Source organism: Chiroxiphia lanceolata, chromosome 1, assembly GCF_009829145.1.
Source record: "Chiroxiphia lanceolata isolate bChiLan1 chromosome 1, bChiLan1.pri, whole genome shotgun sequence".
NCBI lineage: Eukaryota > Metazoa > Chordata > Aves > Passeriformes > Pipridae > Chiroxiphia > Chiroxiphia lanceolata.
Genome location: NC_045637.1, coordinates 4,866,603 through 4,880,096, shown reverse-complemented (window position 1 = coordinate 4,880,096; position 13,494 = coordinate 4,866,603). Strand labels below are relative to the sequence as shown.

Sequence of the window (13,494 nt, the reverse complement as noted above, 5' to 3'; positions counted from 1 at the left end):
TCCTAGAAGCATCTTCAGTTTAGGACTGCAGTCATTAACGAAGCTATACCAAAAAATAACGGGCTGTTTTCCTCATGGAACATAAAACAATCTAATTTCAAGAAAATCTTGACAGAAAAAAATAAAGTCAGCCCTTCTTTCCTACTCAAGAAGCTATTTAGTAGACAAATCCTGTTCACTTGTCACTACTGATGTCTTTGGCTGCTCAGGTTTAGTTTGTTTGTCAAAAGGATGTATTTCAGAAAACATTTTTCATGTTCCAGTATCAGCATTTAGATAGGAAACTTTAGAGAAGCCAAGTTTAGTAACACATCTGTTAGTGCTTTTTGACATTTTCTGAGGCTTGGCAGCTCAAAAAGCACTGGCATCAGTTTATAATAAATAATCCTGCTCAAATTCATCACTGCTAGCTGTTTACGCTGATTCTTACACATTCCAATAATCCCAGAACAAGAGCAGGAGTGAGACACAGGCTGGCAGTGCCTGGGATCAATTTGTGCTGAACACACTGCTCTGATGGCAGGTTTTGAATTTCATGCTTAGATAAACTGGGCTTTTTCTGTACTTTCTCAAAGCTCCTAAAATAAGGGTGACTTATCCCAACTGCTGTGGCCACCACAACGTGGATTCCCTCTCTTTACTACAGGCTTGGCATTCTTTCCTGAAGATCAGAAAAGTAACAGGAGCCCCACTGGCAGGGAACAGCTCACAGAGGGATGGATGGTTTTGGAAGTGCCTGACATCCTCAGGAGCAGCTCTGTGGACACCAACTGCAGCAGGGGCAGGACACTGTGTTTCACAGCAGCATCTCTGCTACACAACTGCTGCCACGTTTCAATTTTGGCTTTATTGCCTATTTATGGAGATCAAACAACACAAGGGAAGTATCTCAAGCCCAGGTCAGACAGCCCATTTCCCCTCTTCTTTATTCCCCAGAGCTTGTAGGGTTTGAGGAGCCTGGGTGCTGCAGCAAGAGCTCTTCAAGCACCACAGTTCAGACAGGTCTTACTTCCCTCTGACTGAGAACAGTCAGAGGTACCACGCAAGCAACTGGGAACCCTGGGTGTGCTCCTTCCTGCTGAGCAGGGAAAGGAGGCTGTGTCCATATGGGACATCTCATATGCTCTTCAAACTAGAAACAAGCTCACCTGGGCAAGGCTCTAGGTGAGGAACACGCTGAATCACAGTCATGGAGGACCCGAGCCTACCAGTGACCTCCCTACCTCCCTGGAGAGCTGCCAGGGCAGCATTCACTTTGGGGTGTTTGGTCACCTCTGCTTTCCACAGTTTTGACTTCAGGAGCACCCAACTACCTCAGAGCAGTAATGTGTGACTTTCTGAGGGTGTTTCAGGTGGCACTGAGCAATGTACCTTCACGCCCTCGTTGTAGCTGTCCACGGGGCTGTTCAGGCTGGCCAGGCTGCCCAGATGTCCGGGGGCTCCGGGGCGTGGGGGCTTCTTTGGCGGAGCTGCGTGATCTGCTTAACAGAGACAATTCACATTTTTAGAGGACCAACATGCCAGATGTACCTGCACCATTCTGGTCTGCCCACACTACACAGGCTGCACGTGCTCTTCTCTACTAGCAGAGGAGATGGACATCTTAATGTGTCTTGCAGTGAATTCACTGTTTGTAGGAGCTGCACTTTGTGAGAACTCGACTGTTTTATAGGATACTTTGAAAAATTCCCTATGGGAGGCAACCACTACTGCTCCAAGCACACCTGTTCCACCCCTGAGAAGTTCTCACCTCTCAGTACCAACATGCTGTGTGTGTGTGTGTGTGTGTGTCTGGGAAAACTGGACTTCTTCCTGGAAGGAATCCTGGGTGTGATTCACTTTGAGACTGGGAAACCCAGCTTCAGGTGTCTATTTCTGTTTTACATGTCTGAACTCCACAGTGGGTGAAGTCCCACACTGACTCATCTTCCTCTAGACACTTCCTGCCTGTTGATCTAAACATTTCCCTGGCTTTGCTGACTGCATGTCTGGGACCTGCACAAGGAATGTGAACACACACTGCACCAAACATCTGTGTGTAGTACCTGGAACTGAATTCACCCTGTATGGAAATACTGGCATGAACCTTTGTCACTACTGCTGCTGGAAGACTTGTAATCAAGGATTCAAGATGACAGCATATGAATTTACTGCTTACCTGGTTTACCCACAGGCTGATATATGTGCTGGTTACCAGCCTATAAAACAAAATAAACATTTGAAGTAGTTATTGCAGTGCTCACAGCTTTCATCAGCACTGTCTCAAACACTGAGAGCAGCCAGTTCTCAGCACATTTCCCAACAGTTAAAAATACATCCCTATTCACCATCATCAGCCCCTCACTCCAGGTCTGTTAGTTACAGAGTAAGAAAAGAATTTTCATGTATCTTGTATTGCTCACAAAAGCCCTGCCTCTACATCACAGTTTATCCTTCCTTGTTACACAAACGTGGTGGGACAGTCACAGGCATTTCCAGCTTGTGTCCACAGATCCAACTGTAGAGGTCACAGTGGTGAAGGAGAAATGGTACTGGGGCCCATGGATGCTGGTTGTTTTTTAAGAGCACAAAGACAGGCAATTCCAAAGTGCTGGAAGTCAAACAAGTAGGGCAGAAGGCTGGCCTGGTGGAGCAGGGATCTTCTGCTATTAACCTAAATATTTCAAATCTGATAACCCTGGGGGAAAAGAAAGGGGGTAAGAGAGGAAGGAGAGTAAAATCCCACTAAGACAATTCTTGAACTTTTACATCCAGAAAATTGTGTAATGAGAGTATATGTGAAAAGCATGTGATCAGTCAGGAAATACTAAAATGTGTGTGGTAACTCCTCATTTGTGTCAGTGCCCGATTTCTCATCCTCTCGATGAGAAACTGAAGTTGACTCACAGCAGCATGAGGCACTTCCCACTGCAAATGAAGACAGAGTATGTTCTGAATCTACTGAGAATGATAAAACTGCAAAATCAATTTCTGGAACCAGAAGTGTAGTTATCACGAATTAGAGTCTCTTTAAAACTCATTTTGCCCATGATCACCAAGTGTTTTCTTCACACTCTTTCAAATGGAGTGTGAAATTATACTACCTCCTCTGGGCAGACAGGACTTCCCCTACAAACAGTTTGGGATCTGGGGGCTGTAACCTATGACATGACCTCAAAATCTCCAGGGCATCTCAGAACATCTTCTGAAGCAGCACAGAACTTGCTCTTATATAAAGATGCAACAATATCCAAGGCATAACAGCAACTAATAGTCTTGTCCAATTTCATGGAAAAAATCTTAGGAGTTTCCAGACATGAATGTCTCCAGGGATCATTCTGCAGTGTGTCAGTTATACACTCATTCATGACTGTGCTTTGGCTGCAAATGCAGGAAGAATCCCTAAATTCTTAAGTGGTGAAGAAATGCTGAAGCCAAACTAGGAGTTTACAGTCTCATCCCAAATGAACCAGGAGAGTGAATTTAAAATATTCCCTACTTTAAAGGTGACCCGTAGGGAAAAACAGTGGGTGAAGCACCAGGTTTGTGTCATTAACAGTCCCTAAACTAATCAGTATGATCCAGAGATTCCAGTAGCAATTAAACAATTAGAGAGATGGTTTTAGTTAAACACACAGGAGTTAAGCCACTGAAAAAGAACACTCGAGCTGCAGCTGCTGTCTGAGAATAAAGGAATGGCTGTGGGATTTATTCCCATTGTTTCACTGAGAATCATTTACCCCAAACAGATTTCTGGGTAATACAACAGCAACATTTACATTCCTTGCAAGAAAACCCATTTAAACAACTGCAAAAGTTACTTTAATCCTGCTTCCTGTTGACAGAACTTGCAGAAAACAATCCACATTCTTAAATAAAAGCCCCAATTCTACAGCACATGACCACTTGAAAATTATTGCGACATATTTATGGAAACATTTTAGTATTTGTTTCAAGAACAGCTCCAAGGGGAAAATAAAAAAAAAACCAAACAAAACAAACCCCCAAACCCCCAAAAACTGCTGCATGAACCCGTCTGCCGTGGCTGCCGTTCCCACTGCTGAGCCTCCTGGAAAAGTTGTACAACCACGTAATAATAGTGGAAATATTTAGCAAAAACTTTAAGTTGTCTCCAACAACTGAGACCGGGTATGACACGTTCTACCAGGAAACTGGAGGAAAAGATCCCACATATACTCACTGGGCCCTGGAGACCTCCATCCTCCCGGTCGATGCTGCCCCTGGAGAGCCGCACGTCGGGTTTCTGAAACAGAAATCAAACGTCTCACTCCGTGCTCTCCTTACCCCTCGTGCCCTCGGCTTAGAGGCATTGAAAAAGCCAGGAAAATCCTGTTAAAAGCACACACTGACAAATCCAGATGTCATTTCATTCCAGCCCCTACACCCCCACCGCAGCTCCCGAAGCCCTTGGCAGCCTCGGCTGCTCCCGCTCCTCCACCACCCGCTCCCAGCACGCGGCTGAAAACACCCTAATGAATATCCATAGTACCATTGCCCCAGCACAACACTGGAAAACCTGCATTTTAACTTTCTCAAAGGCAGCAAAAGTTGTGGTTTTCTTTAAAAAAAAAAAAAAAAAAAGCAGAAGAAAAAGAAAAAAAAAATCGCTTGCTTCCCAACAGCAAAATTCCAACCACAGGATGAGAAACGCTGTGCATAAATTCCCGCTTCCTGCCCCAGGATGGCTTATATGTACTTGGCTCCCTCTCCAAGCCTGCAAATGGGGCCAATTACTGGAGCTCTTTAAACAGTCCATTTGGATACAGCAAGCTAACAAAGCCATCCAGATGCCATTTTCTCCCCCTACAAGCAACAAAAATGTCTATTTTATGTTTTAAGCACAGGAACCTGGGGATTGGTTGTCCTAAAAAAGTAAAAATTAAACCACACCTTTTTTTTTGTCCTCCCCCCCCAAAGAAACTGGTAATTTTTCTCACAGAATATCCTAAGTTGGAAGGGATCTACCAGGATCACTGGGTCCAACTCCTGCCCCTGCACTGGAAAACCCCACACGTCTCCCCAGCAAATCCAGGTAGGTTGTATTTATTCTCCAAGGACGACGTTAATTACATGGAAAGACAAAGGAACAGTGGATGTGAGACCAAGGTTAACCCCGATCTGCCAACAAAAGCTCAGCAAGAATGAGAGCATGTCTCTAGTGCACGAATTCCAGCACTTAAAACCACGGGATTTATCTGACTCTCCTACGAGACTGGATGAGCAGTTAATGAAAGGGGATAAAATGCAAATCTAGAGCAGTGTAAATACAACTTCCTTCACATGTCTGCATGTATTTATACATAAAATGGTCACACACAGCACGAGAAGGAACATTTTTTATTTAGAGAAACGTAGGCGTGTGAATACTGAGTGTAACTAAACTGACCCCATGTCCTTTCAGGGTTAGTCGGTGGGGGGGGACACAAATATATCCTTTTCTTGTTTAAAGCTACTCCAGATCCCTTTCCTCCTTTTAAAAACTCTAAAGAATAATTCCAACTCACATATCCTGCTAAGAGAATCTAAAACCCAGAAGGGGAGAAGGAACTTGCAAAGATACACTAATACTGATCTTCTGTCATTAAAAATACTCCAGTTGTGCTTTCAATTTGTCAGGAAGGCTTATATTTGGGATTTTCATTAGTCTTCTGCAGATTGAGTGAGGAACAGCCAGAAATGGTCGCTGCCTGAAAAAACTTGCAGATTGAAAATAGACAAATCATATCAGACAGGGAAATATTTAATCCCATAAACTTCTTTCATCTTTTCCCACCATTCTCCTCTGCCCCATCAAAACGTGGATAGTCAGGAACACAAGGAACAACAGAGAAATATTCAACACACTTCTTGTGTCCAGTGTCCAAGAAAAGGCCAATTACATATTTACTGACTTCAGTGTTCTAATAAATTCTAACAGCTCCCATTTTAGTAAATGATACTGTGATTTACTGATTTGTGTATCTGTGGAAATTTCAAAAGACAAGTTACTTTACAGTAAAGGTGATTTGGATGATCAAACTCCCATTGTATTTTGAAGTACTACTTAGCAGCAATTCTTACGCCTCTGCAGTGGCAAGAACTTCAGCTTGAGCCCCTGGCAGCAATGCATTGCTGGATTTTTAATACTGAGTGTTTAGTGCAACATTCTCTCGGTCAAAAATCAGCCTCACACCAAAACCAAGCTGTTCTGTACTTCACACACCACAGCCCCAAAGCACGTCCTGCCATGTTTCCAGTCCCTGCCATGGCAGCCCTCCCAAAAAAAAGAAGAGAGGGAGAACTCCTGAGTTGTTAAAATCTTGCAGAAAAACAAAATCTTTCAAAAGTAAAGGGATCTTTTGTCTAATAAACAGTCTGCTATCTGAAATCTTTGGAAATGTCAAGAGGATTTTTCAGACAGGATCCGTAACGTTGACAAACGGGGACATAATCTACTTTATTTCCAGTATTTCTGGCTACTTGCTAATAAAAGAACATGCAAGTCTTGGCGTTCTCAGGACATGTTGAATTTTAATGTCTTGGTGGGATTTTCTCAAGCTAAAAATTAAAATCTTATTTTAGCAACAGTTCACATCAATTATACTTGAATTGCAGTTCTCAGTGTCAAAACAGGACAAAACCACAACTATGTGGGAATTTCAGAAAAAAAACCCAACAAATCCAAGCATGATAAAGAAACTATGTGAGTTATTTCTTCTTAGCCTATCCCAGAAAGGACTATAAATTTCTCAGCACAACGCTGTTCTGTCTGCTGAGGAGTCACTAAAAGGCACTAAAAGGCAATATATCTCTATTTATTATGATTAAAAGTAATGCACGTAACATCAGTACAGTCACAAAGAACGGTTCAAACTGGAAACTCCACATAAAGAGGGAATTAAACAGGCCCAAAAGAAAAGAACTGTTGTATAAAATGTTCAGAGATAGTAACATGTTTGTAGTGCAGCTTCTCACCCTCCACCTGCACATGCCCTGGACAGAGATTGTCTCCTGCAGTGACCTGTATCAAGCTTTAGGTACAGTAATGCTTTGTCTTCCCTTCAGCTTTCTCAAAAATAATTTGGATATTTCTGTCCTTCCTGGAGATGCTCATCTCCAAAGCACTTGCTATCAAGAGAGCATGAAAGTCCACAAGTTTAATCAGTGCCCATTAAAGCTGCCAGACTATTGGGCTGCATCCACATCCCCTCCCTGGCAGGGGCTGGGAGGGAGTGTCAGTCCTAGATCCCTGAAAATCAACCCCTTCACCAATTCTCTTCTCACCTCCCAGTGAATGTATTTGGTACAATTTAAAATTAAACACTTCTTTACTCTTCAGGTTTTTACACGACAGATTGATTTGCATTCAGGAGCTTCCCATGAGGAGAGACCTGTTTGTTTTCTCTTTTTACACCAGATCTCAGAATTCTGGATTGTGTTAAGGCTGCAGCTTGCAAACATTTCTATCTCCTCTCAAGCACTGACTAGTCCCATGTTCTCCAAAGACCAGTTTCAGGCAAACTGCTTATACTGATAACAACCTCCCCAAAGACCAGCACATTTCCATTTCAATGCCACTGCAACTTAATTCCCCATCTGGGGTGTCCCTTCCAGCACACATCAGCACTGTTTATCCATGTCCTAACGTGCTGTGAGTTGTGTTTTCTCCCTGTAGAAGCAGCAATAAATTCCAAGTCGTGAGCAAGTTGCTGTTACTCTGGGGAAACAAAAATTGTACCAACAGAAATCCCACAGAGGATTTTTTGTCTCGTTGAAGTGTCTTACATTAAATGTTTTGCAGTTGCTCCCCTGTGAGTCCAACTCCCAGCAGTACAAGTGGGATGTGCTGTAGAGCCTGAAGACTGGGTAAACAGAGATGCTTTTGGAAGTAGACAGTTTACACTGAGAATATTACAGATGGTTACATAAATTAAATATTAACTATTTTTTCTGCCTAAGTTAAATATTAAAATCTGGCTCTCCTCTCTTTGTTCTTCTCTGTGCTCAAAAGGGTAAATATTCTTCTGAAACCTACCTGAAGCAGGGAGGTCCAAGACTTCTTCCTAAATCACCTGGAGTGAAAATAGGGAAAGTACTTCTCCTAAAAGCAGAAATGTTACTAGTCACTCACCAGAGGACATGGGCCAAGGAACATGTGTGTGTGTAATTTGTGGCTTATTTCTATGCTGGACCTTATTGCCTTATTTTTATGTGTTTGGACTCTCATGCATGAGCTGTGGATATCCTTCAGGAGATCTGCAAAGCTTCCAAGAGTGACTCCCCACAATGACTCTTTTACCATCGTGATTCCTCCAAGGCTAAACTCCGAAATCCACATTCCTCTTCCAAGAAACACCCATCTATAATTGGAAGATTTCCCTGACACACATCCTGCCACGAGCTCAAAGACACCCTTTGCCTATCAGCAGCTTGTTCAGCTTCTGACACAGGGTATAAATCTGTAAAGGGCATTCAACTCTGAACCCCAAAATCTCGATAGTCAAAATGTTAATGGGGAAAGAAAAAGAACTGAAGTCCCTTATGGATTCCAATTCCTCAACAGAATAGATGCAATAGAGATGGTGTCTCCTTGGAATAAAACTAACACATAACGAAAACACACTCTTCCAAACCTATGCCAAGACTGTACTGGAGATGAAAGAAAAGTCAGCAAGATCCTCCTCAACATCAATCTGGGGTATAATAAACATTCTAATGGTCCAGAGACTGAATCAAAACAGAGCAAACACTAAAAATATTTATCATTTATTCTGCAGAAAAACTCAGAAAGTTCTCTGCAGGAAGTTCCCACACAACCTACTCCCACCTGAAATGTGAATGCCTCATTCCCAGTAAGCACATTAATTCCTCAAAAAGTTCTTGACCACCTTGGAAGTTTTAACTGTCAATGGGATGAGTTTGACCTCCTGGGTTGTGTAAGTCACAAGCAACTGGTGCCACCCAAGACTGGAAAACTAATGCCTAAATTAGGGAAGAAATTTTCCTTTCCCCTCCCTCTCTTCAGCTTGTAACAAACTGGACAAAGCAATCTGGGCACAGTGGTTTCTTTACTGTCACCCAGTGGCAAACTGCAAACTCGCGAGCGGATTTAGAAGGAAACCAGCTTCGACATCCTTGAATCAAAAGTAACTTCTTAACTCTGGCACAACATGAATCTCAGTATGTCCTGGACATGGGGGCATCCATCAGTAGCTCTCAAAAGATTTATCCTGCCTTGGTTGTCTTTACAGCCACTAGCTGTTTGGAACAGTTGGGAATACCAAACATAACTGAATTCCCGAGAGACTAAGACATGTCAACTGGAAAGGAATGAGGTCTTGGTAACGCCTACATACAAGACCTGCTCTCCTTTCCTGACCTCTGGCTTCCTGGGGAATAAAGCATCAATTCTTGTTTTCAAGGAATTCAATGTCTTGGCTTAAAGATCCCTAGAAGACCACTTCATGTTCTGTGAGACAAACACAACCAGCAATTTTGGTGTCTAAAATAAAATTAATTCACTTGTACAACTAAGATTTTCCTGGAGACCAGTTCTAGACAGTGCAGAGAACTCTTCCAGAGACCACAGACTATTTGTCACCATCTGCTTTAAATGGAGAGCTCATTTATCCAAATGTACTTTCCACAACACACCCAAGGCACCTGCATGGATACAGGCACGTTTTGTAAATACGTACAACATGAAAGACTTCCAAACTGAAACATCCCTTGAAATACGCTTGAGATCAAACACGAGTGATGTCTGTCACAACCCACACCAGCACTGTAAACCCACACCACACCTGTCCCACGAGGCTCAGGAACTCACAGGCTCCCCAGGAGGCTGCACAGAGTAACCTGCTACTGCCATCTTCTACTGCCACGTTCTGCTCCACTTGGAGCCATGAGCCTCGAGTAGGAGAATTTTATAACACAGAACTTAAATTCTGACAACTGGGAAGCCAGAGCTGAACCAAAAACCATACACTAGTGGCACTGACAACAAGGAAATATGGAATTGCAGAGAAATGGCTTTGGAAGATCCCATTACCAATGATTTCTTCTTCCTCCTCCTGATGATGTTCAGAGCTCTTCCTCACCTCACAGAGCTCTCCTTGTACTTCTTCCCACTAACACGTGTCATTATTCCTCCACTGCAGGACTGTTTACAACTCTTAGCACAGTCAGGGCCCTTAGATGGCTGATTATCCCTTTTTCAGGGGTGGAGTAGCCACAGATCCATCTCCTTTAGAACAAACTGGCAAACTCCAGACTGGCACAGAATTTTATCCACAACTTCCCACACATAAACACTCAACTGGATATAATGAGATTCACCAAAGGTCACAGATGTTCAAGATATCTGCAATACAGGACTCACTAGCTGAACACTTAATTCAAAACCTGCTTCCAAACCCACATTTAGTAGTGACTCCTGCGTTCAGTAAATTTTCTCATTTCACAGAAATGACCACATTTAGCAAGCTGCAATAAAAAAACCCAAACAATTAGAAGGAATTAAGAAGCACTCTGAAACAAAGGATTACCAGGAATCGTTCCTCTTTCTCCAGCCAGCGCTGATCTTCCTCCATCTCTTGTTGCTGTCGTATCAACCTCTCCTCCATGAGGTGTGTGGGTAGAACTTGGCTCATCCCTCGTATGTCCATAGTGCCCGAATCCTACAATCCAGGGTTAAGTTTATTCAGTCTCACGACTTAAAATTTGTATAAACAGCTGCAAGAACTTATAGCTTATAAAAGAACAGATTTTTAGAAGCCCAAATGCGCAACAGCAGCCAAGCAGAGTTCCTCGAACTCCTCATAAACTGAAGCAGAGCAGCAGAAGAAACTCTTTCCAACTCCAAACATTTTATCTGCCTGGGTTTTAAGTCACTGCAAACAAACAGATTTGAAAGATTCTGTTCTGGTTTTCAGCAACATTGTTGCTTCTTGTATTGTACTTCATTTGAGTTGGACAAAACCAGATTTATGAATTTTGTTTTCTTGGTTTGAGCAATAATGTAACCATCCAGTTGTTAGAAGCTGCAAGATACATTTTTTTTTTTACTCAAAACAAATATGCTGTTCAATGTTAGCCAACACTTGCAAAGCATGTCACAAAAACATTTTTTAATGAATTTTTGAGCAAATATTTATGCCTGTCTTAAGCTTACAAATACTCCACATACCATATCTCAATGTTGCCTAGAAATCATTAGCAAATAGTGTATAAATTAGTGTTTTTAAAAAAAACCAAGGGGAATTTGGTAACAACAGGTTACCAGGTCAGTCTCAGCTATCACTTAAATGTTTATCAGAAGAACAGGGAATAGAGCTGGTTAGAGAAGGAATGGATTTAAGACAGAAGCTTGCATGAAGTGAATCTCTGTGGAAGGAAAAAATGAAATGCAAATGTATTTAACACTGGAGAAAGGAAAAGAAATGACAGAAGGTTAAAAGGGGAATTAATTCGATGTTCCTTCCAGCAGCTCTGTGCCATCACAAGGGGCTGAAGAGCACCCAAAAGGAATAAAACTCAGGAAGAAGAGCTTTGCAGACCATTTCATTTTCTGTTCTGGATAAGTTACAGAGAAGCCTCAGATCCTTCATCTGAGCTGGGTATCTCCCATGAGGGGTATTTTTACACAGTAATAACATTACGTATTTTACATGAAACATTCCCATCTCTATCAACAGCACTAAGTTCCAGTAAAGCCTTCTTTTAACTAACACCAAATATTTGCTATCAGTCAGTTAAGATAATAAGCAGTAACAACAAGTAACAATCAAGAATTTGTGTTGACACTTCATGCCCAGCCTCACACAGAAGGATTTGTTTCAAAAGGAACAGAATTCAGTCCTGACTCCCAGCCCACTGAAGTGAGGCAATTTTAAAAAGCACCAGAGAAACACTTAAGTTTCCTACAACAGATCTACCTAAATAATAACAGTAATATAATTTGTAATAATAAAAATTGTATTTAACTGTACAGAACACAAACCCAGATGTGCCAGTTCACAATACCTCCATGTTTGGTTGCCACACTGATATTTCCTGAGGCCGATGGTTCCAGGAATCTGCCTGATCCAAGAGAGAAGCTTGCCCAGGATAAATGCTGCCTGCCATGGCTGGTATCCCATGAGAACCAGGGTAGCCAGACACCTTTGGGGGGTCAAAAAAACCCCACACAAAGAAAAACAGGAAAAACCGGAGATATTAATAAGACCTATGCTTCCCCATAATTAGTAGCTACGCCCCCCCCCCCCAGTAAAAATGAAAGCACAGAAATTACTCAATTCAGTCACTGAGAGGGAAGAGGGGAAGCAACATCACAAGAAGGAAGCTGAGCCAAAACATGACAAAAACTCTCTTTTTTTAGTCTTTGGTGATGCCTATCTATTTTAGAATACCTATATATATTAATATATAGAAATATAACTTTTGGGGATAACTATAACTATTTGAGGGTGCCTATCAAACCAGCAGCATTAGAGTGTGTTCTAACCTCTTCAGTCAAGAAGATCAAAGTCCTCTGAGGACAAAACTAAATCTATAGATACATATGTAAGAGCTACACACGCAGAGCTCGTGTTCCAGTTAATAGGAGCCTGCAAACATCACCCTACAGAGCCCCATAAAAATGTACCCCCTGCTGTATGTTACAGGCTTAAGACTTGAGTGACACCATGTAATTAGTGTGCTTAACTGCATGGCCTGGGAAGTTCTCCACAGGAAAATCCAAGTCGTTTTAATGAGCCTGAAGTACTTATTAAACCAAGGAAAACCTCCCCCTCTCCGTGAAAAAAAACCCCTTGACTGAGATGCCTGTAAACAGTTGTAGCCTTGAACTAACCTAAAATTGACTCAAAAGTCCTTTAATGAAAAACTTTTGTTTTAAATTTCTTCAGCAGTGTTAGGAAGAAAAGCAGAACCTCTGAGGATACAAAAGGTAGAGCAGCTATCAGGCAACAGAAAATAAAATATGAATGATCCCAAGGAAAGTCCCCCATTTTATAAGGCAAGTAATTTCATAGCTCAGCACAAATGTTAACATGAACACCACATTCCTTCAATAAATATGGAAATGGCTGATGTGTTTTACTGCAGTTTCAGGAATCTGAACACCACATCAGATATGGAAATATCTGCCATCTGGAGTAAACCTACTAGGCTCAGTTTGGATTTTTTTTTTCTGATGCAAAACAAAACTCATTTAACAGAACTGGATTAAAATAAACCACATAAGAAGTGAATCAATCCCACCAGCTGCAACTGAGATAGAAAGCCCCATTTGAAAAAAACCAAAAAACATTCACAGGATTAAATGTAGTACCTGGTAATGATTTGGCTGTACCATATGCTGTGGACTTGGATAAAACCCTTCACTGGATCTGGGACTGGGGTAACCAGGTCTACTGGGCTGCAAACATAAAGGAATTTTTGGAGTCTTCAGAAACAGAAAACTAAAACCATAAAATTACTTTTCAGTGAGACAAACATTTACAGGTGGTGATC

At 41.9% G+C, this 13,494-nt stretch overlaps 1 protein-coding gene across 19 annotated transcripts in view; it reads right to left on the bottom strand.

Moving 5' to 3' along the window:
- The window catches only part of PTK2 (protein tyrosine kinase 2), a 190,477-nt gene that overhangs the window by 5,046 nt on the left and 171,937 nt on the right, over positions 1–13,494 (bottom strand). For 11 of the 19 annotated variants that reach the window (XM_032676476.1, XM_032676509.1, XM_032676534.1 and 8 more), the window contains 6 exons: positions 13,313–13,399; positions 12,004–12,141; positions 10,527–10,658; positions 4,181–4,243; positions 2,159–2,198; positions 1,372–1,478 (listed from right to left, as the gene is read on the bottom strand). In XM_032676476.1, the coding sequence (XP_032532367.1) occupies positions 1,372–1,478; positions 2,159–2,198; positions 4,181–4,243; positions 10,527–10,658; positions 12,004–12,141; positions 13,313–13,399 (567 nt within the window). Of the gene's footprint in view, positions 1–1,371; positions 1,482–2,158; positions 2,199–4,180; positions 4,244–10,526; positions 10,659–12,003; positions 12,142–13,312; positions 13,400–13,494 lie in introns of all 19 variants that reach the window. The other 8 variants (XM_032676611.1, XM_032676467.1, XM_032676486.1 and 5 more) reach the window with 1 other exon arrangement.